The sequence below is a fragment of the Dipodomys ordii genome, unplaced genomic scaffold, assembly GCF_000151885.1.
Source record: "Dipodomys ordii isolate 6190 unplaced genomic scaffold, Dord_2.0 Scaffold146, whole genome shotgun sequence".
Taxonomy (NCBI): Eukaryota; Metazoa; Chordata; class Mammalia; order Rodentia; family Heteromyidae; genus Dipodomys; species Dipodomys ordii.
In genome coordinates this window covers 796511-819389 of record NW_012267362.1, presented here as the reverse complement: position 1 = coordinate 819389, position 22879 = coordinate 796511, and the positions used below count along the sequence as shown (strand labels likewise).

At 52.6% G+C, this 22879-nt stretch overlaps 1 protein-coding gene across 2 annotated transcripts; it reads left to right on the top strand.

Moving 5' to 3' along the window:
* Positions 1-612: 612 nt before the first annotated feature.
* On the top strand, positions 613-22651 carry Kcnc4 (potassium channel, voltage gated Shaw related subfamily C, member 4). 2 transcript variants are annotated; one of them, XM_013031881.1, is made up of 5 exons: positions 613-1544; positions 12104-13040; positions 15319-15522; positions 16225-16227; positions 22531-22583. In XM_013031881.1, the coding sequence occupies exons 1-5, from the start codon at positions 849-851 to the stop codon at positions 22581-22583; spliced, it is 1893 nt and encodes a 630-aa protein (XP_012887335.1). In that variant the 5' UTR covers positions 613-848. The 2 variants fall into 2 exon arrangements, with proteins under 2 accessions (XP_012887335.1, XP_012887334.1); XM_013031880.1 differs by lacking the exons at positions 16225-16227; positions 22531-22583 and adding an exon at positions 22590-22651.
* The last annotated feature ends 228 nt before the right edge of the window (positions 22652-22879 follow it).

Here is a 22879-nt window from a genome sequence, read left to right as displayed (position 1 = left end):
GCAGCGCGGCGCCCAGTCCGGCGCAGCTCCCGGCCGTGGACGCAGGACTCGGGCTCGCTCCTCGGGCGCGCTTGTTTTCCTGCTGCCGCCTCGCCCTGCGCAGCCCGGGCCCGCCGGTCCTCCTCGCTGCGCTCAGCCCCGCCCGCCATCCGTGCCCAGCGCTTGGATTTATGAATGGGGGGACGAGGCCACATGCCGCCGCCGCCTCCTCGTGTTGACCGCACGCAGCCCGGGCCCGCGGAGCTGCGGCTGCTGTGAGAGCGTCGGCCCGGCCCCGGCAGCCGCTTGGGAGGACTTGTTGCTGCCCCTCCGCCGCCGCCGTCGCCGCGGGGAACCGGCCGCTCCCCGGCTCGGCGCGGTGGGAGCCCCAGGGCGGCCCGCGTGAGTGCCAGCGCGCGCGCGCCGCCGACCCCCCGGACCGCTCCGGGACCGAGCACCTCTCCCATCTTCGGGGGGTTGGGGGGGGCGTGTCCCCGGCTGCGAGTGCCCTTAATCCCAACCCGGTGGTGGTGTGCCTTTGCGTGCCTCTACCTCCCCGGGGGGGGGGCCCTCGCCTGAGTCCTCGGCTCTCGTCTCCTCCCTCCTGCCTCCCTCCCCGGCGCTGCCTCCCCAAATCCCAACCACCTGTGCACCCGAGAAACCCAACTCCTCCCGCTCGGCGCCCCGGGGGGGGAGGGTGGGAGGCAGGGGCAGGGCCGCGCCGCAGAGGGGGCCGCCGCCGCCTCCGGCCTCCTCCTCCTCCACCTCCTCCTCCTGCTCTCCTCCCCCTCCCCGCCTGACGCTGCCTCCTCGGGAAGGGTGTTTGGAGGGCAGCGGCCGCCCCAAGCCGGAGCCCCGCAGCGCTTCTTATGATCAGCTCGGTGTGTGTCTCCTCCTACCGCGGGCGCAAGTCGGGGAACAAGCCTCCGTCCAAAACATGTCTGAAGGAGGAGATGGCCAAGGGCGAGGCGTCGGAGAAGATCATCATCAACGTGGGCGGCACGCGACATGAGACCTACCGCAGCACCCTGCGCACCCTGCCGGGCACCCGGCTGGCCTGGCTGGCCGATCCCGACGGCGGGGGCCGGCCCGACTCCGATGGCGGCGGTGCGGGCAGCAGCGGCAGCAGCGGCGGCGGCGGCGGCGGGGGCTGCGAGTTCTTCTTCGATCGGCACCCGGGCGTCTTCGCCTACGTGCTCAACTACTACCGCACCGGCAAGCTGCACTGCCCGGCCGACGTGTGCGGGCCGCTCTTCGAGGAGGAGCTCACCTTCTGGGGCATCGACGAGACCGACGTGGAGCCCTGCTGCTGGATGACCTACCGGCAGCACCGCGACGCCGAGGAGGCGCTCGACATCTTCGAGAGCCCGGACGGAGGTGGTGGCGGCGGCGGCGGCGCGGGGCCCAATGACGAAGCCGGCGATGAGGAGCGGGAGCTGGCCCTGCAGCGCTTGGGCCCCCACGAGGGAGGCGCGGGGCCCGGCTCTGGGTCCGGGGGCTGCCGTGGCTGGCAACCCCGCATGTGGGCGCTCTTTGAGGATCCCTACTCCTCCCGGGCGGCCAGGGTGAGTGGCAGGGCAGGAGCCCGGGTCTCTCTCTGTCTCTCTGTGTCTCTGTCTTTCTCCTAACCCCCCCCCTTGTCTCCAAGGGGTGCCTGGCAGTGCTGGAGTGGTGGGTAGGGGCAGGGAAGAGAGCGACTTAACACGGCAGGCCGTCCCTGCCTTCTTTCCAACTCCTTTCAGGGCCCTCTAGGGAATTGCACACTTCCCACCCTCCCTCTCCCCTGCACGCTCCATGAGGAGATTGCACACACTTGACTTACTACTTGGACTCAATCCCAGCTGCCTGCTCGGCCGCATCCCCCACCCCACCCCACTTCCAGTGAGTGGGGTGCCCTCAGTTTGGCTTTTCTAGCCCCTTTGATGTCCACACCCCATCTTCAGCTGCCCTCCCCGGGCCCATCGACCTGGAAAGGTGGAGTTTGGCCTCCTGCCAGGGTGAGCCACGGGCTAAAGGGCTAAAGGAAGGAAACTGGGGTGTGTGTGTTGGATGCTTCCATGTTGTGCCACCCCATTAACATCCTGCCCGCCGCTCTGCGTGCTGGCATTTATGCATTTCAGAGAGTAGGCCAGGCCTGGAGGCTTCCAGCACACCTGATCTAGCCTGGCATTTGCTGGGCTGGGGGGCATGTTAAGATTGGAAGGGCCTGGAACAGTAAGGCCCTTCAGGTTCCCAGGGCAGTGGCCAGCCACAGGCTTCCGGGTGGTGATACCAGATTTGTTGCAGCTCTTTTTCTTGCTGCTGCGCCTCACAGTGGCTTCCCAGAAAGCCCTGGTTCAGGTTACTGCTAGAAATGGGTGTATGGGGGGAGGGAGTATACAGGTTTAGGCAAAACCTGCTTTCTCCCCTATCCTCCCTAAATTAAGCTTCTCTTAAACCCTATAGGTGGAAGGGGTGGTGGAACAGGACAAAGTCGCTCACCTAGTTAGGTTCAGACCCTGAAGGGGGTTTTACATTCTTTAAAAAATAAAACTCCTCGTGGCTGTTGTATGACCTCACGGCCAGCTGTAGTTTAAAGCCCTGGCTGGAAAGAGCAATGTGACTTGTGTGGTCTGGGGACTGTTTCTTGCTGAGAAGCTAAAGCTGATGGGTACTGCTGGCATTCTAGGCTGTCTTGTTCATGAGCCTCAATGCTGCCAAAACACCTCTGGGCTGAACTTCATCCCAGTCAAAGAAGGAAAAGTTCCTCTTCCCCACCCAGGGTAGAGGGTAGAGGAGTCAAGAGAATGGGGCTCGACTGGCATAAATGCCGAACGAAGGCAGATGCATTACCTGCCTGGAAAAGAAGGGACAAGTGGAGGTCTCAGAGACCACAGCTAGCCAGGCTGAGACTACAGGTAGTTCTAGAACTAGAGGATAGGGATCTTTTTCTTTCCAGCTGAGACCAGTTCAGAAGGTGATGACCCTAGCAAACTACTTCTCATGCAGTTTGCTAACTCTCTTAGTGTTGGCTCTTGGCTGTTTGCACTAGGGGAGAGAGACACATGCAAACCATTGAGATTCTCAAAGCTGAGAAATAGAGAAGAGGTAGATTCAGCCTCACAGACATAGGGAAAGGGAGCAAGCCAAGAAGACAGGATAGCAGGTGGTTAGGGGAGTTAGGCTCAACTTCTGCCCATCCTGAGGTGTCTGGGCTGTTCACCTCTTGGTATCTTTCCTCTATGACTATAAGGGATTTTGCTACACATGAGATTATCCTTCCTCCCCTCCCTCCTCTCCTCCCTCCTTTCTTCCTTCTCTCCTTCCTTCCTTTTAGGTGCCAGTCCTGAGGCTTGAACTCAGGGCCTGGGCACTGTTCCTGAGCTTTTTTTGCTCAGGGGTAGTGCTCTATCACTTGAGCCACAGCTTCACTTCTGCCACAGCTCCACTTCCTGTTTTTGGTGGTCAATTGGAGATCAGAGTCTCTCAGACTTTCTTTTTTTTTTTTTTTGGCTAGGGCTGGCTTCAAACCACAATCCTAAGATCTGATCAGCCTCCTGAGTAGTTAGGATCACAGATATGAACTACCAACACTCAGTAAGAATAAAATTTTTAAATATTAATAAGTACTATTCATTGAGTGACCTGTGCAGGTATTTTACTGCACATACTTGATGCTAATCTCTACCCTCTATCAATTTAAGGTTATTGCCCCCACTGAACAGATTGAAGCTGTGAGCGGACAAATACTTGCCCTGAGATCACACCCTTAGATAGATCACAACCCTAGATAGTGGTTGAGCTCTCAAAGTCAGAGCTCCCTGATCTATAAGCTCTTGCCCTGTGATCAACATGTACTCACCTCAGGAGCAGAGCTATCTGCAGGATGGCAAAGTGGCTAGTTTCTTGCTGTGGCATGCATGAAGTTCTGAGGTTACCTCCTGTGGATGACATCAGAAAACTCAGTGGGGACATCAGAAGGGATTCTTCCAGGTCTGAGGGTACTGTGCTATGCTGGGAGCTCAGGAGCTATGCACACTCTCATTGCCCAAGCCATTAGCCCCAACATTGGTACACATACACATACCACCTTTTCCTTGGCTCTGTGTGCATACTTTCCTTCAATCACTATCTCCCTGGAAAGGATCTGCAGCCCCACAAGGCAGTGAACTTGGGATGTCCTCTAGGAGGGTGCATGAGGGCAGAGAAGTTTAATTCTGCCCCAAAGCATCTCTTTGCAAACCCCAGCAGGTCATTTGAGTAGTGCATTATGACAAGAGCAAAAGAGACACAGATGGAAAGTGAGCCGAGCTGATTAGGAGAGCCTGTTGCCTAGCTACCGACCTGGCCCATGGAGCTGTTACGTTCAGATGGACTCTTGGTCAGGTTGCTCACCTCTGTTCCATTCACTGTGGCCTGAGTTAGGAGCAGGTTGGTCCTGTCCCCATCTCTCCAGTGTTCTAAGCAGAATGAGTGGTCCCCAAGGTGACTTTACAGCCTAGGGTAGGGGACTAGAAAAGACTTGGCATAGCACCCAGAACTATAGAATCACACCTTCCTTTTCTGAGAGCAGACCAAGGCCTAATGAATGTGCCCTGGGATGTGATTCCTTCCATTTTCTAGAGGTCTCAGGCTGGATTAGCCTTAACTCTGCTCTTGGCTATGTTGGGGGTCATAGTCTTTCTCTTTTGGCTAAATCACTTTGTGGGATGGATTGTTTTCCCATGATGCCTCCCTTCTGAGTGAAGAAGGTGACCCACAGCATCCCCACGGCTCCTGAAGGGAGGGTGGTGAGGATTGTGTTTCTCCCTGTACAAACATCAGTGTGAGGATAGGCTTGCTCTCTGCTTCCTTTTGCTACCTCCTCACCCAGGGATAGCAGGGATTGTTAACTTCAGTTTAGATGAGGTCCAGAAAATCTTACCCCATGTGGCACAGTTGGGGCAACAAAGATCCAAACCCAAGTCTCGTGAGTCCCCATCTGTGCTCCTATACTGCCTTCTGTAGCTCCAGCACAGAGAGGGCCTCTGGCTTTAGTACAGCTCAGAGAGGCAGGCCATCCAGCCAGAGGGAGCTCCTTCCTGCTCCTCCCCCAAATCCCTTCCTTGGCCTCTCCTCCTAGAATTGTTTTGGTGTGAGGCCCCCTCTTTCCCACTTGGGGGACTTACATAAGAAAAAAAGAAGCAAGGTTTGGTTAGGAGTGAAGTTTCCCCTGGCCCTGGCAAAGGGACAAAAATAAGGTCTTCTAGGAAAGCAATGAAGAGCTTTGTTCCTGCCTACCTACTTCTGAAGGTCGTCTTGCTTTTCTGGATCTAGTTTTGCCTAGGGACCCACTGCTCAATGGCCACAATAAGCTGTACCCTCTGCGCTAGGGTGACTGGAAATCTGGGCCCAGGAGGGCAGTGGGGTGGGTTGTCTACCTCCTTCTTGAGAAGCAGAAGAGAGCCGGGCAAAAAGCTGTGGCTTCTCTGCAGATCCTGCCTCGGGCAGCCTCTTAGTTCCCTCCCGGTTTTCTTTGGTGTTTTTCCTTCTCATTTTGAACAGAATAACATTTGCCTCTGAACATCTTGGCTCTGGATGATGAGGTGTTTCTATTTGTCGCCATTTGGGTGGGGTGTGGAATGGAGGGATAAATTTGGGCTATTTTGGAGAGTAAGAAGAACAGGCAGGAGCAAGCAGGCAGCTGGGCCTTGGGAAAAGGAAGCTTCTTGTACCCTCCACCTCTGCCACAGACAATGTCAGCCTGTTTGGTGGTCATGGAACGTGTCTACCATCCTTGGTCCCTGCACATGAACAGTGTGCTATGACCCTGCCCCAGCTCCCTGTTGAGGTGTCCTTTAAGCTGTGGATGTCCTTTAAGGTGTCCTTTAAGCCCCCTGGCAGGGGCTCCATCAGGAAGTGGGTTTGGCTTACCTTGGTGAGCTGCAGAGTCCTAGGACCCTGTGTCTAGAGGTATTCTTGGGCATACCTTTGTCAACCCAGCCCTGGTCATTCAGGTTGATGATCTTCCTCTCAACAGCTCCCCACCCCTGACTGGAAAAGGAAGCTGAAATTTGCTTGACCTTCTCATCCAAAGGACTTTGCTGAGCACTTACTACATGACAGACACCAAGCTGGGTTCTAGAATGTAATGATGAGTCAGAGTTTTTGTTTTGTTTTGTTTTTGTCCTGGGGCTTGAACTCAGGGCCTAGGCATTGTCCTTGAGCTTTTTTGTTCACAGCTAGTGCTCTACCACTTTGAGCCACAGTGCCACTTCTGGTTTTCTGGTGGGAAATAAGAGTCTCATGGACTTTTCTGCCCAGGCTGGCTTTGAACCGTGATCCTTAGATGTTAGCCTCTTGAGTAGCTAGGATTACAGGCATGAGCCACTAGCACCTGGCAGAGGTATTCTTTACTGAGGACAGACAGGCAGATCAGGTGAAGTAGGTAGCAGCTGAAAGAAATTGGGTGATAGGAGATAAATGAAAGAAGCAGAATGCTCTTGGCTCATGCTTATAATCCTAGCTACTCAGGAGGCTGAGATATGAGGATTCAAGTTCAAAGCTAGATGAGGCAGAAAAGTCCATGAGACTCTTTATCTCCGATTAACCTCCAAGCCAGAAGTTGACTTGTGGCTCAAGTGGTAAAATGACAGCCTTGAGCAAAAAAGCTAAGGTACAGCATGCAGACCCTGAGTTCAAACTCTTGTTCAGGCACACACACACACACACACACACACACACACACACACACACACACAAAGAAATGAGTGACAGGAAATAATACTAGATGGTATTGAGTTGCATGGTAGTCATTAAAAAGTTCAGTATAGGGTGAGAGAGGGAATGATAAGTTTAACCTCTACATGGGAAATAGGGAGAGAGTGTATGAGAAAATAGAAATTGAGCTGTTTAGGACTTGTAGGATAATGACTTGGCTCTCTGGAATAATTTTTAGAAGAAGGTAGGTTATAAATACATATATAAATAATAAATTTCTGGTGTGGGTGATGTCAAACCGGGGAGAGTCAGAGAAAGGGAAATTGCCTGACCAGGAGACCATCCAGGCAGAGGCAGATCTGCATGCAACATGGAGGTATAATAGTCAGGAATGCTACTTGATAGTGACCCAGGTAGGGCTGTAGGAGGGCCCCAATGATGACTCTGCAGAGGCTGAGCCCAGGGGGAGATTGGTTCTGGATGCTGGAATCAGAAGGTCCTAGCTCAGGCTGAGAGGGCCAAGGCTTATTCCTAAGGGAGGCGGGGCAGGGTGGGGGGGGTGCAGCCAGAGGCACCCTGATGCTAGGTTCTGGGCCTCAGTGCAGGTGGTCACCCAGGATCCAGAGACAATGGAAAGATACCTTCTTCAAGCAGGCTCTGTCCCTTTACTGCTCATATTCCAAGATGCTCTGCTCCCTTCCCAGCACTACTTGAGCACTGGGATCTCACTTCCTGAGGAGGCTCAGCCCCTCACCCATCACCATGGATCTTCCTCTGCACGCTTTGGCTGTGTTCTCAATTTTCCCCTCTCCTACACTTCATCCTTAATATAGGTTTTTGGGTATGAGTCTCCTTATGTTTATCTGTCCATCTGTCTCCTTGGCCCTCCTTCCTTAGGCTCCCTTCCCTTGTCCCCAGTGGTTGTATGCAGTTCCCAGTGATTGGTGTCTGTCACCTCTTCCCCTTAGCCTGTGCCAGATTTCTGAGACACTAAGCTCTGTGCTGAGTTTCACAAGAATCATTTAATCCTCAGATCAACCAGCCATAGAGAGTAGGTTCTCCTCTAGCACGCCATGCACACTATAGCCTTAAGGCCGTACAGTGTCTGTTCCTTCTGCCTCAGGAACTCCGAAGGCTTTTCCTGGGACTCCCCCCTCACTCTCTCAGGGCTCTCATCACCTTGTCTTTGTGATCTTACCAGACCATCCTATTTGAATTTTCTCTCCCATGTCAGACCCCACCTCTCTGATATTTTTCCTATGTCCTTCGCACTTTCTGACAAGCTATGTATTTTTTACTTATTTAATTATGAACAGTCTTCCATAAGCATGTTTAGGATGTTTTCTGCCCTTTCCAACACCGTGGCATGTTGTAGGTGCTTGGATTTCCATGTTATAACACAGGTTAGTGGAAGAACCAGACTTGAATCAAGAAGTATGTCCTCTCCTTTGTCCAAAGACAGTTGTGTGTGCCTATGCAAACATGCACGCATGCGTGCTTGAACTAGGACTTGAATTCAGGACCTGGATCCTGTCCCTTAGCTTTTTCATTCAAGGCTGATACTCTATAACTTAAACCACACCTCCACTTCTAGCTTTTGTTTGGTGATTAATTAGAGGTAAGAGTCTCACAGACTCTCCTGCCTGGGCTACTACCTTCAAACTGTGATCTTTAGATTTTAGACTGAGTAGGTTGGATTATAGGTATGAGCCACTGGCACCCAGCTCAAGACCATCTTAAAGAGAGAATGGCGGAGGAAGCTGGCTGGAGAGCTGGTTCACTAGCTAAAACACCTAGGCTTTTGGAGATGGACAGTACTTGCAGGACCCATGTCTGCTGGGAGAAGTGCTGTCCTAACAGGCAAGAGCTTCCTATCCAGGGTATTTAGAAGAGAAGGGGAGCTGGTCATGGTAAAGCTAGTTCACTTTTTTGTTATTGTTGTTTGGACCACATTTGGGCTCCCAGCAAGATTCATGGCCTGTGTCTTCATGTAATGGAAAGATCTGTTAGTTTCCACCATGGAAACAGCACAAGGCTTCACTTACCTGGTTAAGGGTAAGCACCACTGCAGAACCCCACTGCCCTCACCAACCCAAGGCTTCCAGCCCAGAGCTCCTTAGCTGTCTTCTGCTCTCAGTTGGGCTGAGGGACAGGGAACTCAGATGTACCTGCTTGCCCTGAAGGGTAGCCCTTTGGGGCTAAGGCTCAAGCACAAGCTCTGCCCCCTTGCAGGATGACATTGCTCCAGTTACTTCCTGAGCCCCTTTTTGTCCTGGGAGACCCCCAACTAAGGGCCTCATGGAAAAGAAAAAAAACAGTGTTCTTGTCCCTGGGGAGGACATCAACGACCTGCAGGTTAGCTTAGGAAAGAATGCAGCTTGGGGAATGATTCAGGGGAGAGGAATAATATAGGCTCTGCAGGAACCTATAACCCCGAGTAATACAGTAGACTGCTATGTTCTCAAACAAGAAGATAGTAAAGCTGGCACTGGTGGATCTCATATATAATGCTACCTATTCAGGAGGCTGAGATCTGAGGATGGAGGGTTCTAAGCCATGGTAGGCAGGTAGGTTCTTGAGTCTCTTATTTCTGAATTATCAACAAGCCATAGAGCTGTGGCTTAAGTGGTAGAGCATCAGTCTTGAGCAAAAAAGCTAAAGGACAGCTCCCAGACCCTCAGTTCAAGCCCCAGTACCAGCACAAAAAATTACCAAGCCAAAACAAATGAAAAAAACTGAGTGTGCTTCTCCCCCGGAGAGTGGTCTGTACCTCGTGAGATTTGAAAAGTACCCTTGCCTACTGCAGGAACCTAGGCAGTGGCCGCCGGGGCAGGCAGCCATGAAAGTGTCCTGGCCTGTGGGTGAGACCAAACCCCTCCCGGCTCTGCTCCCTCTGCTCGCCCCTTGGCAGCTCTTCCTCAACTTGTTTTTCCACATCACTAATTAACCTCATGCGCAGGCTCCCAGGTGGGGCATCTCTCCTAGCTAACTGTCCCTGAGAGAATGCACACTTCCCCGTGCTTCCTAGTCATTCCTGCCCCTTCTCCAGCCCCTTCTGCTTCTTGGAGAAGGCAATGGAGTCAGGATCACCTCCCCTCGCCCCCCAGCGTCACTCACCACCAGCAGGTGCTTTTGCCAATTCATCTCTGTTGGCTGAGAAGAGCCACAGGCTGGAGCCATTTGCCCACAGCTTTTTCAACCTGCATTGGCTTGGCTTGTGAGGCCAGCAAGGGCATGGAAATTCCCCTTCCTGGGGAGAAGCAGGCAGGATGGGCTGCAGACACAGCTATAAAGTAGGGAGCATATCTGTCTATGGACCCTTCTTTCCTTTCCAACCTCTTTCTGATCAACCCATCCTGCTCAAGTGGAAGAGAAACCCCACAGTGGGAGATGGGGGCTCTGTCTTAAGTCCAAGGTACATCCCCCCAAGATGAAATAGCAGGTATCAGGGAGGTGACAGGAAGGTTTGATCATTTAGAGCTGGCATTCCTGGGCCTGGGAAATAGCCTTGCCCAGGAGATGGTAAAGACAGCGTGGTAGGAAAGGAATGTATGGACTTTTAAGTCAGTTTTCAGTTTTACGCTGGTTTCCATCTCTCCCAGGCTGTGTAATCTGAGACATGTATGTAACCTGCCTGATCTCCAGTCCCTCCAGTGTAAAATGGGATATGACTTGCCTCCCAGATGACTGGGAAGCATGAAGGGGATGATGCATACAGAGTGACTAACCGTGCTGGGCACAGAATGACAGCTGATGAATGTCTGTGCTCAAAGTTCTCTCCTTGGACTTGTCCAGCTCCAAAGGCCCTAGAGGTGCTGCTGCTTGTCTTGTCTGTCTGATTGCCCTGTGCTCACCATTGGTGTTTTACAGTCCTAAGAACAGACTGCTCCTCCCCCTCCCCGATACAGACGCCTCAGGATGAAAACCTCTGAAAAACAGATCTGCCTGCAGTGGATGGAAATCCTGGCAGAGAAAACCTAGGAGTTGTAAAAAAAAAAAAAAAATGGGACAAGACCTTCCTCACTCCCTCCTTTCCCCCCCACCCCCATTATCCTCAGTCACCTACTCAGGGAGGGTGCCTAGCCACACCCAAGCAGGATGAGCAATATAGCCAGGAAAGGAGATAAGACCCCAGCAACGGGGCAGCACTGAATGTTGAATGGCAAGGCATGAATAACAGATGAAGGCTCCGTAATTGGTGTTATTACACATGCATCTCATCTCCATTCATAATGATTGGACACTTAAGCCTGGCTGTTCGTCTACCGAGTGCTGCTGTCGTAATTCCAACAGCAGCTATCAGGATCAGTCAGCCACAGTGATCCTGATGGGTGCAGTTCATTTTTCTGTAGAGCTCAGTGTCCATTTCCAGGAAGGGGAAGACTGGTTGTCTTGGGCAGACCACCTCGTCACCTGCCATAGGGCATGTTGTCTTTTCACAGATTTCCTTACCACCTACACAGTCATCAGGGACAAACTAGGTGGGCCATGTCTAGAGCTGTGGATAATAGACTTAGCCAGCAGAAAGAGGTCCTTGCCTGTGGACATTCCTGAAAACAGTGGGCCTTAAATTTGGATATCAGGATTGCCATAGGAGGGTTATTAAAGTAGATTACTAAGCCCTTTACCTCACTCAGTTTGGGTGGGTCTTGAAATCTGTGTAACCAGTTTCCAGGGATCTGGTACTTCTGGCCACAGGCCCTTGCTTTGAGAAATCAGTGTCTTACAGCTTGCTTACTTCAGCAGTGGTCAGTGGACACAGCCTCAGCTTCCAAGCTTGTGAGAACGGTAGGATTACAGGCCTTACCCCAAATCTCCTGAGACAAAATGGCCTTGGAATTACTTTTCAGCTGATTGGTAACCCATCATGGTTTAAGAAGCCTTGAAACAGGAAAGAGGCTAAGGTTGGCAGAACTACTGCAGGAAGGGCCAGGCAGCTGTTATTCCTTGACATATGGCTTCCAGCCAAGGGCAGCCTCTGTCTTCTGTGCATTCTGTGAAGATAGGAAATATTGCTCTACAACACCCACACAGGTATATTAAAACCCTCCAAGGAGGTAGCCAGTGGCTTATACCTTTAATCCTAGCTACCCAAGCTGAAATATGAGGATCATGGTTCAAAGCTAGCCCAGGTAGGAAAGTCCAATTAGCCATCAAAAAGCGGGAAGTAGAGCTGTGGTTGAAGTGCTTAGAGCACTAGCATTGAGCAAAAAAGTTAAGGAGATGTCCCCAGAGTCTGAGTTCAAGCCTTAGTACTCACACTCCTCCACACATCCCTTCCAAGGAGAGTTCTAGCTCCTCTTAATCCCACTTTTAGTCTGAAAAGACTGCCTGGTGGGTAGCCGGTGTGCTTACTCTCCATGAGCAGAGATCGCTGTTCTCAGCAAGGTCCATCCACCCTTGTCTTGACAGCTTCCTTAAACTGTCCTCCCTCCCTGGCCCACAGGTAGTGGCCTTTGCCTCTCTTTTCTTCATCCTGGTCTCCATCACCACCTTCTGCCTGGAGACTCATGAGGCCTTCAACATTGACCGCAATGTAACTGAAATCCACCGGGTGGGGAACATCACCAGCGTGCGCTTCCGCCGGGAGGTGGAGACAGAGCCCATTCTGACCTACATCGAGGGCGTGTGCGTGCTGTGGTTCACGCTGGAGTTTCTGGTGCGCATCGTGTGCTGTCCTGACACGCTGGACTTTGTCAAGAACCTGCTCAACATCATCGACTTTGTGGCCATCCTGCCCTTCTACCTGGAGGTGGGACTCAGCGGCCTGTCGTCCAAGGCGGCCCGCGACGTGCTGGGCTTCCTGCGCGTTGTGCGCTTCGTGCGCATCCTGCGGATCTTCAAGCTCACGCGTCACTTCGTGGGGCTGCGTGTGCTGGGCCACACGCTCCGCGCCAGCACCAACGAGTTCCTGCTGCTCATCATCTTCCTGGCTTTGGGCGTGCTCATCTTTGCCACCATGATCTACTATGCGGAGCGCATAGGGGCCAGGCCCTCCGACCCACGGGGCAACGACCACACCGATTTCAAGAACATCCCCATTGGCTTCTGGTGGGCCGTGGTCACCATGACGACGCTGGGCTACGGGGACATGTACCCCAAGACGTGGTCTGGCATGCTGGTGGGGGCGCTGTGTGCACTGGCTGGGGTGCTGACCATAGCCATGCCGGTGCCGGTCATTGTCAACAATTTCGGCATGTACTACTCCCTAGCCATGGCCAAGCAGAAGCTGCCCAAGAAGCGGAAGAAGCACGTGCCCCGGCCAGCTCAGCTTGAGTCGCCCATCTACTGCAAATCAGAGGAGACCTCGCCCCGGGACAGCACCTACAGTGACACCAGCCCCCCTGCCCGGGAAGAGGGCGTGCTGGAGAGGAAACGAGCAGGTGAGTGGGGTTTGGGGAGGAGGACCCCTTTACTCGTAAGTGGCCCAGAGAACCCCCTGGGTGAACTGCCTTGGTTTATTATAGTGGCCTCAGTATAGGATGTACTGTTAGGGAGCTGTAGGTGTGGCTCAGAAAGAGAGCCTGTCTGGCTAGTGTTGAGTCCCTCAGTTCAAACCTCAGTACCACCAAAAGTAAGGAGGGAGGGAAGGAGGGAGGGAAAGAGGGAGAAGAGATCAACCTTAGTTTGTGGCTTTCTGGACATTCTGAATGTCAGAATCTGTCGAGTATTCCATCCAGCTCAGGCTCTGATGAACATGCATGGTGTTCTGTGTTAGAAGGCCGGGAAGTCTCTGTCTGTGTGTCCCGAGACAGGTCACTTTCCCTCTCAGCATAGACTTCCTGTAAGGTAGGAATGCTATATCTATATCCTAGCCCCAGACTGATGAGACCCAAATGAGTGAAGCACTTTGAGAAGTTAAAATCGCTTTACAAAAGCTGAGCACTGCCATTAGCCAGAGAGCAGGGCAGCTGTTCCTCCAAGGTGCATCAACACATGATTCACCTCTTTCCCAATCGTCTCGTCTGGTGTCTCTGGGCACAATAAATGTGATAACGTAACAGCAGTGGGTGGCTGCCTTCTGTTCAGCACAAGCCAGAGGGAGGCCTGGGCTCAGGGTTTGACATGCATGGAAAGGAACCAAGAAAGGAGTGGCCCAGACAGTCTTGAGAAGGGAGGAAGATTGAAGAACTTGATGTCTGCATCCCTGGAAGGGAGGTCTTAGGCATGGAGTCTTACCTTTTCCTGCAAGGAAAGGCCGCCCAAGAAAGCTCACTTGCACTGGATTAGGACATTAAAAAGGAAATTAGCTCCTTTCCCAGCAATGCAGGCTAGGCCAGAAGGTGGGAAAGATACCAGTGTTTAGGATGGGCTGGGCTCCTGGGAAGAGTGGGGTGCCCAGTTGGAAGACTGTTGGACATCAGACTAACAGCGCTGGGCTGAACCAACAGACTGAGGCAGGAACATCTAGCTAGGCGCTGTGACAAACTAGCTGGAGTCCTTGGGAGCCACCTGAATCAGGACACTCAGCTGAGGTTTCTTGGCCTGTGCCCATAATTTCTGCTGGGGCCACTCCCTTCCTGGGGTCTTCCCTGGTAGAGAGTTTTGACAGGACAGTACCCGGCCCCCAGGGTTTCTCTTCCTACCACAGTGGTACTCCTTCCTGATCTGTGAACATAAATGTCCCAGGCAATCCTTTCTGTCCTCTAAAAGTCCAGTCAGATCCTCATAACCAAATGCAGAGTTCTTGGGTGCACTCTTCAGTGCACACATCACTGAGGCCCTGTCAGCCATGTGTTTAGCCTGTCTGGCTGCTTGCTGTCAATGTCAGAGTCACCACCTTACTCTAGCATTACAATGCAGCCGCTTGACAGAGGCCAGGGGTAAGAGCTCACAGTGTTGCACTGGAGAGATGAATCAGAGCCTCTTCCCAAGTGTCTCCTTGACACTAAGAGAGTCCTCTTTGAGCAGAGGACCCCCAAATCTTTTGGGCACTGGCCTTGGGCCTAGCTACCTAGTGAACAGAACATCCACTTTAGGTGGTACAGTGGGATACCTCTGAATAAGTTTGACCCCTCAACTCAGGCCTTCCCTGGGCCACCACACTCACCCAGAGCCAGCCTGAGTCAGACCCAGGGGAAGCTGGGTCTGCCTGTCACCTGCCTTGGGCTGATCTGGTACATCTCTAGCAGGCTGGTGTGAGGGGTCTAGACGTGGGGTGTCTGTCCTATATTCCAACTCCAGGGAATATTCTATAGACCAGACCTAGATTGGGAAAGAAACTACTTTCAGAAGCAAGCACAGCCAGGTGTTGGTGGCTCATGCCTATAATCCCAGTTCCTCAAGAGGCTGAGATCTGAGGATTGTGGTTCACAGCCATCTGCAGCAGGAAAATTTGTGAGACTCTTATCTCCAGTTAACTACCAAAAAGCTGGAAGAGGGGTTGCGATTCAAGTGGTAGAATGCTTAACCCTGAGCAAAATAGCCAAGGAACAGCACAAGGTCCTGAGTAAAACTTAAAAAAATAAGCAAGCACAGCATCCTTTTTGCCATTGGCCCCTGTCCTACACACAGGCCTGCTCCCTGGCTCTGATGACACTCCTTCTCAGTGACCCTAGGCCCCTCCTCGGGTTAAAGAAGGAACATTCTGGGTCTGGAATCTGAGAGACCCCAGATGGGCCCCACAACAGCTCCTCAGCCTCTTTTCTGTCTGCCCTTCAGACTCCAAGCAGAATGGCGATGCTAATGCGGTGCTGTCTGATGAGGAGGGAGCTGGCCTCACCCAGCCCCTGGCCTCTGCCCCTACCCCCGAGGAGCGCCGGGCCCTGCGCCGCTCTGGCACACGGGACAGAAACAAGAAGGCAGCCGCCTGCTTCCTGCTCAGTGCTGGGGACTATGCCTGTGCTGATGGCAGTGTCCGAAAAGGTATGGTTCCCCAAGCCGGGAAGGTGGGGAGCCCCCACAAAGCTGAGAATCCTCAACCTTCTCCAAAGAGCTTGAGGTCCCCTCCTCCCCGGAGTCCATGGCCACCATCTCCTCTGCCTTGGATGCATCCCCGCTTTTAGAATTGGTACTCTGATCTCCCAGTTTCTAGATTAGAAATGCTTCCATAATCTTGAAAAAGGCCTTAGAGCCCTCCCTCTCCCCAAAGTGCCCATGGGGAAGATCAATGCTAAGGAAGTTTGAGGGGCACTAGGCCAGGGGCTTAGCTCCTCCCCTCCATTTTCATCACGTTCACTGCCTCTGAGACCTGCTCCTGCCTTCAAACCTGGCCTACAAGTTCACTGCCTTACATCCTCGCCTTACATCTCCTGAATAAGAGGCATTTCCTGCCCTAAGGAAGTAGTCCCAGGAAATACCAGGTCCCAGGTCTTCAGAGAGCCTGCACAAGGCCCCCTCCCTTCCATCCTGCACTGGGAGCCTGGAGGCTGGATTTGCAAGTACCTAGGATGTGAAAGTCTGCAAGGGAGACCCATCCCCTTCAGAGTGACCTGAAGGATTTTGAGAGTTGGGGACCAGCCCCTTCCCTGCCTAGGAAGGGAGGAATTCTAACATCAGGCCTTGCGCCCACTGTGGGGGCAGGGCAGAGGTTAGGCTGTGGAACCAGGGACTCCTGCCCTAGAAGAGAGGGTAAAATGATTGAGCATGAGCAAGGACCAACAATCTTGAGACCAGATAGTCTTCTCTGGTTTCTGTTCATGTTTATGTTTTTTGCCCACTCCTGTGACCTAACCTTCCTAAACACCCTCCCTTAATTCTAGGACAAGTCTTAGCTCTTCCTAAAATAAAACTCATCCCTAGCTTTCTGGGTGCTTCTTAATCAGCCAGTTCAACCCCCTACTTCCCATTGTTCTATACCCCAGTTAGAGACCAGTTTCAGTGAGGCAGGGTCATTGGCTGCATCAGGGAGAGTATGTGATGTGTCTGGCCCCTGTAGATGTCATCTGGCTGCCCAAGAGGGCTCCCGGGGCACCTTCTCAGGCCTTCTAAGCACCACCATTCCTATGAGATCCCCAGGCCACCCTGACTTTGCCAGATCCTGATGTTGTATATCTAGCACATGTGTCTTGGGTGGCAGAAGAGGGATCAGCAATGTGGCATCTGGAAGGAGACGGCCCAGAGGCTCCAGACAAATGGCTGCAGATGGAGAACGATCAGAACTCATAACTCACTTGTCACTCCTGTGCCCCGGTCCTCAGGCTCGGGACGTGCCCTCCTCTCCCATCTTCTGCTTCAAATATGCAGTGTACTGCATCATTCAGCCTGGCTCTGGCTGGAGCCTGGTAAATGGACAGCCTCAAATATGGGGTAGAGAGAACCCCAACCCCATGGAGGACTTGAGCAAACAGAGCCAGTGCCAAGCACCCCTACTTCCCTCCCTGTGCTGTGAAGGGCTCTGTGGAAGTAGATGTGTGAGGGTGCAAGTTAAAAAGTCCCAGTGCACTGGCAACAGCCTCACTTATGAAAAACGGGTGCATGTGCACTGGGTAATGGAGCCCGCATCCCACCCTGTCTCTCTGGGGTGCTGTGGGGCCCAGCTGCTCTATTTTCAAGATGCCTCCACACTGCTTCTTGGCAACAAGCATGTAACTCAGCCAATTAGAGTGACCTTCGAGAGGGAACAGGTGGGTTGCTGGGAAACGGGCCCTGCTAAGCAAGTGTGGCAATTAACATCGCCAAACTCCCAGTGTGCATTCAACAACTTTCCCCACATCATACAATGCCGCACCTCTCTTTACTCAGCTACATGTAGGACCAGGAGAGAATGGGTCTGGACTTCATGGAGCCATTGGCACTGACCCCATCATTAAGCTGTAGCTGCCCATGCATCAGAGTGTCGGCTTCTGAGAGGAAGGTGGAAGGTTCTAAACTGGGGTTTCTTAGGGTGGAGAAGATGGATTCTTGAAGGAGTGGGGGGGGCAGTCTTTGTGCATGAGGGTCATCAAGGAGCAGGAGGATAATTTAGTTTGAGGATAGGACAGGACAAAGATCAACTGGCTGGGATTTGTCTTTAGGAACCCAGGAGACCCAGGGGCCAGGGAGAGTGAGGAAACCTCTCCAGGAGGGGAAAGATCCCTCCATCTGGGCTACTTATCCTGCCAGAGTTCCCTGAAATGTGCCATGGAGCTGCTCCGAAGGAGCCGTGCCCTTCTGACCCATGTGCCTTTTCTTCACCAAGGCTGTGAAAAGTCCCGGAGTCTAAACAACATAGCCGGAGCGGCTGGAACCAGTCTGGGGCTGTCTCCATTGGCATCGCGGTACAGCTCACCCTACCCTCCAAGAAAGCTCCTGCTCTCCCATCCCTTCCATTCCCTCACCAGCCCCCCACCTGGCCACTCTGCCCCTTAGCTGTGCCTCTGGGCACAGGAATGCACACTCCAAGCAGACACAGTCACCTGCCCTCCCAGTTCCGAGCCCTCCTGGGGCTGGAGGAGAGCAAAGGGAGAAAGTAGCCAGTCAGTTGAGGAGCATTCAGGCCCCCAAGCCTCTCCTACCCAGCACCCAGCTCCCCAACATGCTTAGCAGTATAGCCTAGACACAAGGGGAGATTCCTGCGAGGCCTCCTACCATGCCTTCCATCTATCTGATCTCTTCTGAGCCAGAGGTGCCAGCACATTTAGGCTATGTGTCTCGGGCTCTGCTTCCCCATGCTCCCCCACCCCACCCCACCTGGGTCCCATGGGCTGATGGATAGTACATGTTATACCTGGAACCACTTAGCCTTGCCAAGGAGGCATGCCTACATTAATTTTTTTTTTGTACCAGTATTGGAGCTTAAACTCAGGACCTGGGTGTGCTTCCTTGGCTTTATTTACTCAAGACTTGTGCTCTACCACTTGAGCCACAGCTCCACTTCTGGCTTTTTACTGGTTAATTGGGGATAAGAATCATACAAACTTTCCTGTCTGGGCTGACTTTGAACTGTTATCCTCAGATCACAGCTTCCTGAGTAGCTGGGATTACAGGCATGAGCCACTGGTGCCAGCCTATTAATATTTCCTATTATGCATTGCCATTCCTGTGGCCTTTAACCAGTAAGCAAGCAGCCTATCTGTCTGTCTGTCTGTCCATTCCACACTAAGAACAGCAAAGAACAAGGCTGTCATGTGGAGCATTTTCTGCGGGCATAAAGGGGGTTTGTTTCCTCAGAAAAGCAGGATCCCTGAGCGGCGCAGCCCTGGGAGCAGGGGCTTGGTATTTTCCAGCTTTGGCCTAGGTTGCAGATAGAGGCTTCTTGGGCTTCTAAGCCTTGGGCAGGCTGTTTGGGTGCAGGGAAGTGCTCTTCTCCAGTGGCCCATGCCCAGATTCCGCAGTGATACCCAACAGCCCACCCAGCATCCCATCTGCACCCTGTGCCACAGCCATCTCTACACTGCTTCCTCTGCTTCTGCGACAATTCACTCCCTCTCCTGGTCCCTCAGATTCCCAGCCCTGCCTCTGAGTCACCTGCCGCTCCCACCCAGCCTCTGCTCTGTATTCCTGCCAGAACGGGGACTCATCTAATTTCTATAATTAAGTGTATTCATTTACCTAACGAGCCCGGGAGCACAACAGGTTTGTGAGTCATTGAGTGAGCAGGGGTACACCTTGCGCAGGGACAGCTGAGGGGAAGTGAGGCGACAGAAGCCATCCTGCCTGCACCTGCTGCTGCCAATCCTAGGGAGGCGCACACCTGCTCGCTGGGCCCTCCCCCCAGCAAGCCCCTTCCTCAGCCTAAGACCCAGGAAGAGGAAAGAAAGCCTCAAGCCAAGACGTTTCCTGTTTCACCTGATGGGAATTAGACCTGACAGCAGAGCCCTGTGTCTGGCAATTTTTAGAGTCAGATTATGCAACTTGGTAGAGGGAGTGACTAAGGAAAGTCCATATCTGCTCCCTCCAGAGTAGCAAAGATAGGCCTGGCAAGACAGCTTTAGGGATCTGGCAGGAGGCTGGGAAATCTGTAGCTTACCTCAAAAGGTGGCTGGGGGAGAAAGATCAGATTGTTTCCTGGGGTTGAGGTATGGTGTAAAACCTATGCCAGGAGCTTCATAATTTTAGTGCATCTAGCAACCCTGAGCAGATGCAGGATAGCTCTCTAGAGAGGATACCAGTCCTACTGTGGTTTGTGAGGCTGTCTGCCGCTTGCTGTCAGAATGAAGCGACCCATAAGTTTGAGAGGGAGTACAGGGACATCCCTGTGACCAGCCTTTAGAGGGGACAGACCCTTTTAAGAGACAGGATGGAGAAGCCTGTGGAGCAAGACGGAGATGCCCTTCCCTTCCTCCTCCCCCTCAGCCAAGACAGAGCCCAGATTCCTCACAGCAGGTCCAGCCCTGCCCCACAGGGCTGCTGGCATGGAGGGTCAGGGTCTGATGGGGATACCGTGAACCGGGTGTCCGGTTTCATATGGGTACCACAGTTATTTTCTCTGACATGCCTTTCTGGTTTGGGGAGCTGAGGCAGCTATTTTGGAGGCAGCCCTCAAGTTGTCAGGAGCCCAAGTTTCCACGGCACCCACCGCCTCCTCCCCTCTTCCCTCCTACGAGGATGGGCATGCTCACAGCACCCCTGTGGGGGGTACAGATGTCCCTGGGCAACACAGCACAGCAGTGCCAGGCTGTAGCCCCTAGTGCCTGGGGGAAACTCCCACACTCCCCCAACCCCACCTGCTTTAGAGGAGGGAGACAGGACCCAGTTAGGGGGAGACCTTGAAAACAGTTGAGTCTTAAAGGCCTGGGGGCTGCTACCTGTACAAGCCTCAGGCCTACCCAGGCCTTGGGCAGCCCTTCTTAGGGTCTCTCCTACCCAAATCTGAGTGTTGTTTGCTTTTCCTTGTACTGGACTTGGATTTGCTCCTATTACTTTGGCTTTTAGAAACCTTTTCCACAGCTGGGACTTGGTTTCTTTCTCCAGAGCAGAGAAGTATCATAAACACCAATAGTTAGCATCTTCCAATCTGACCCAAGGCTGGGCAACTCTAGAGGCTGCCCTGCAGCTGGATATTTCTGAGAAGAGTGGCTGTGAGGTGCCATGAGAGGGGAAGAGAATGTTCGGGCTATATAGCCAGGCTGACAGGAAAAGGAAGAGGGAAGGCCGAGCACTTGCCAAGAGCCTGCACTTTTTTGTTGGTGGTGGTGCCAGTCCTGGGGGTTGAACTCAGGCTCTGGGTGCTGTCTCTGAGCTATTTTGCTCAAGGCTTATGCTCTACCACTTGAGCCACAGCTCTACTTCTGCCTTTTTTGAAAGCACTTAATTGGAGATGAAGTCTTATAGACTTAAGTCTCCAGGCTGGTTTCAAACCACAATTCCTCATCATCCTGAGTAGCTAGGATGACAGGCATGAGCCACTAGCACCTAGCTTAAAAACCTGGAGTCTTGAAGTACCATTGGGCCAGGGCTGCCCTTCATAGAGTACCTAGGAGAGCAGAGCCTATGCTACCCTGGCAAGAGCCACCCTTTGTAATCCTTGGCCCAACCATGGTAGGTCATATAAATAATCTAAGGTAAGATAGTCATCCAGGAAAAACTTCCCCAAATGTCTGAGAGCCCCAAGGAATGTCATGAATGACCCATGGATGTCAGTAAAAAAGCCCCCTAAAGCCCTTCTCACCCTAGTGCTTCTTAGGATCTAGTAGCTACAAGAGTTCAGAGACTGCCCCCTTCCCCTGGGGACCAGGGCTTGTGGCTGAGTATTGTTGAAAAGGCACAAACAGGTTTCTATTAGGAGTACAGTGTAAGAGCACAGCTCTTCCTGCTTGTCTTCAGAAATGGAGTTCTAGCCAGGTGCCAGTGGCTCACACCTGCAATCCTCATTATCCAGGAGGTCTGAGATCTGAGGATCGTGGTTTGAAGCCAGCATGAGAAGACAAATCCAAGGGACTCGTAGCGATCCCATTAAGCAGCAAAAAGCTGGAAGTAGAGGTATGGCTCAATTAATAGGGCTCCAGCTTTGAGCAGAAAAAGCCAAGCAAGAGCATGAGGCCTTGAGTACTAGCTCCAGTACTAGCACAAAAGTTGGGAAAGCTCTGGGAGGTACTTGGGGCCTCAGAACACTAGTGAATCAAAGGGCAGTGTTTAAGGAAGTGGCTGGAACCCATAGTATTAAGGATGTGGAAACAGTGTCATTTTGAGATGTGTCCCAAGAAAGTAACTGAGGCTTTTCAGCATGGCAGGAAACTCCAGAACAGAAGCTATGAGGTCTGGAAGCTCAATTTGATGATCCCCATGCAGGATCACAAACACGGTATCTTTTCAGGTTATCCTAGTATGTGGCTGAAACCCACACCCTCACTGTTAGCCCAGTTCCCTGACCCAAGCCTCAACACCCCAGGCTGAGAAGGTAGTACCAATGAGGACCCTGAAGGCTTGGGTCGCTCCATATGATGCTATTTGCAAGCCTTTTCTCCTAAGGCTGCATGCCCTCCATCTGCTGAAACTCTTTCTGCCACATGGAGGGTAGGACTGGTCATAATATGACTCTGCTCTAGAACCTTCTTCGCCAGCTACCTGGGATAATGGAATAGATTAAGGTGGTGGAGAAAGATGGAGATGTTTGTGGGATAGTTTGACTGGGGTCCTGACTTAGGAACCAAAGGTCACATCCATTTTCCCCGCTGCCTTCCTGCTCAGCTGTAGAGAGAGTTATGGTCCCTCTTCCCACTACACTAGAACCTCTGAAAAGCTGGTTGTTTCTGAAGCTATTGGCTACTTGAGTCCCTTTAGCCTCGAGCTGGGTTGGAAGAGGGGTGATGAAGGGCCCACCCCACTCCCTGACCCATCTTGGCTCTTCCTTGCCTCTTAGCTTTGGGGTCCCTATGCCTTCCAACTTGCTCTTGGCCTGTTCCTTAGCTCTCAGCCTGCAGGTCAGCAGCTGGCTTCCTTCTAATATCTTTTTCTTTGTTTCTCCCTTTCTTTTGCTTTTGAACTCTTTGCTTTCCCCTCCCCGCCCCCAAGGCAATGTTGAACTGAAAGCGTGCGTCCCAGTGTCTCACACCTGTGCTCTTTAAACACAGAGACCTGCCAAGACGCCCTCTCATCCAACTATGCCCAGGCTGAAGTCCTCACCCTCTCTTAAAGCGGCGCCAACGTGAGAGAGACAGACAGACAGACAGAAAGCCAGAGACATAGGGAAACTCTGGAACCCAGGCACGAATCTTTTTGCTGAGAGACTCCTATATCCTTGTTTGTATACCAGACTGGTGGAAAAGCTCCCATGTGACCCTCAGGGCCCAGAACCATCTGGGTCCTGCTGTTCTGTTCTACTGTACATTGAAGAGATATATATGCACATATAGTATCTATA

What these genes read in the sequence shown, in the direction of transcription:
- Kcnc4 (XM_013031880.1), top strand. Translation starts at nt 849, where the DNA reads ATGATCAGCTCGGTGTGTGTCTCCTCCTACCGCGGGCGCAAGTCGGGG. An exon ending in GCTGGAGAGGAAACGAGCAG is followed by an intron (nt 13,041 to 15,318) that starts GTGAGTGGGGTT and finishes TCTGCCCTTCAG; the next exon opens with ACTCCAAGCAGAATGGCGAT. An exon ending in TGATGGCAGTGTCCGAAAAG is followed by an intron (nt 15,523 to 22,589) that starts GTATGGTTCCCC and finishes CTTTAAACACAG; the next exon opens with AGACCTGCCAAGACGCCCTC.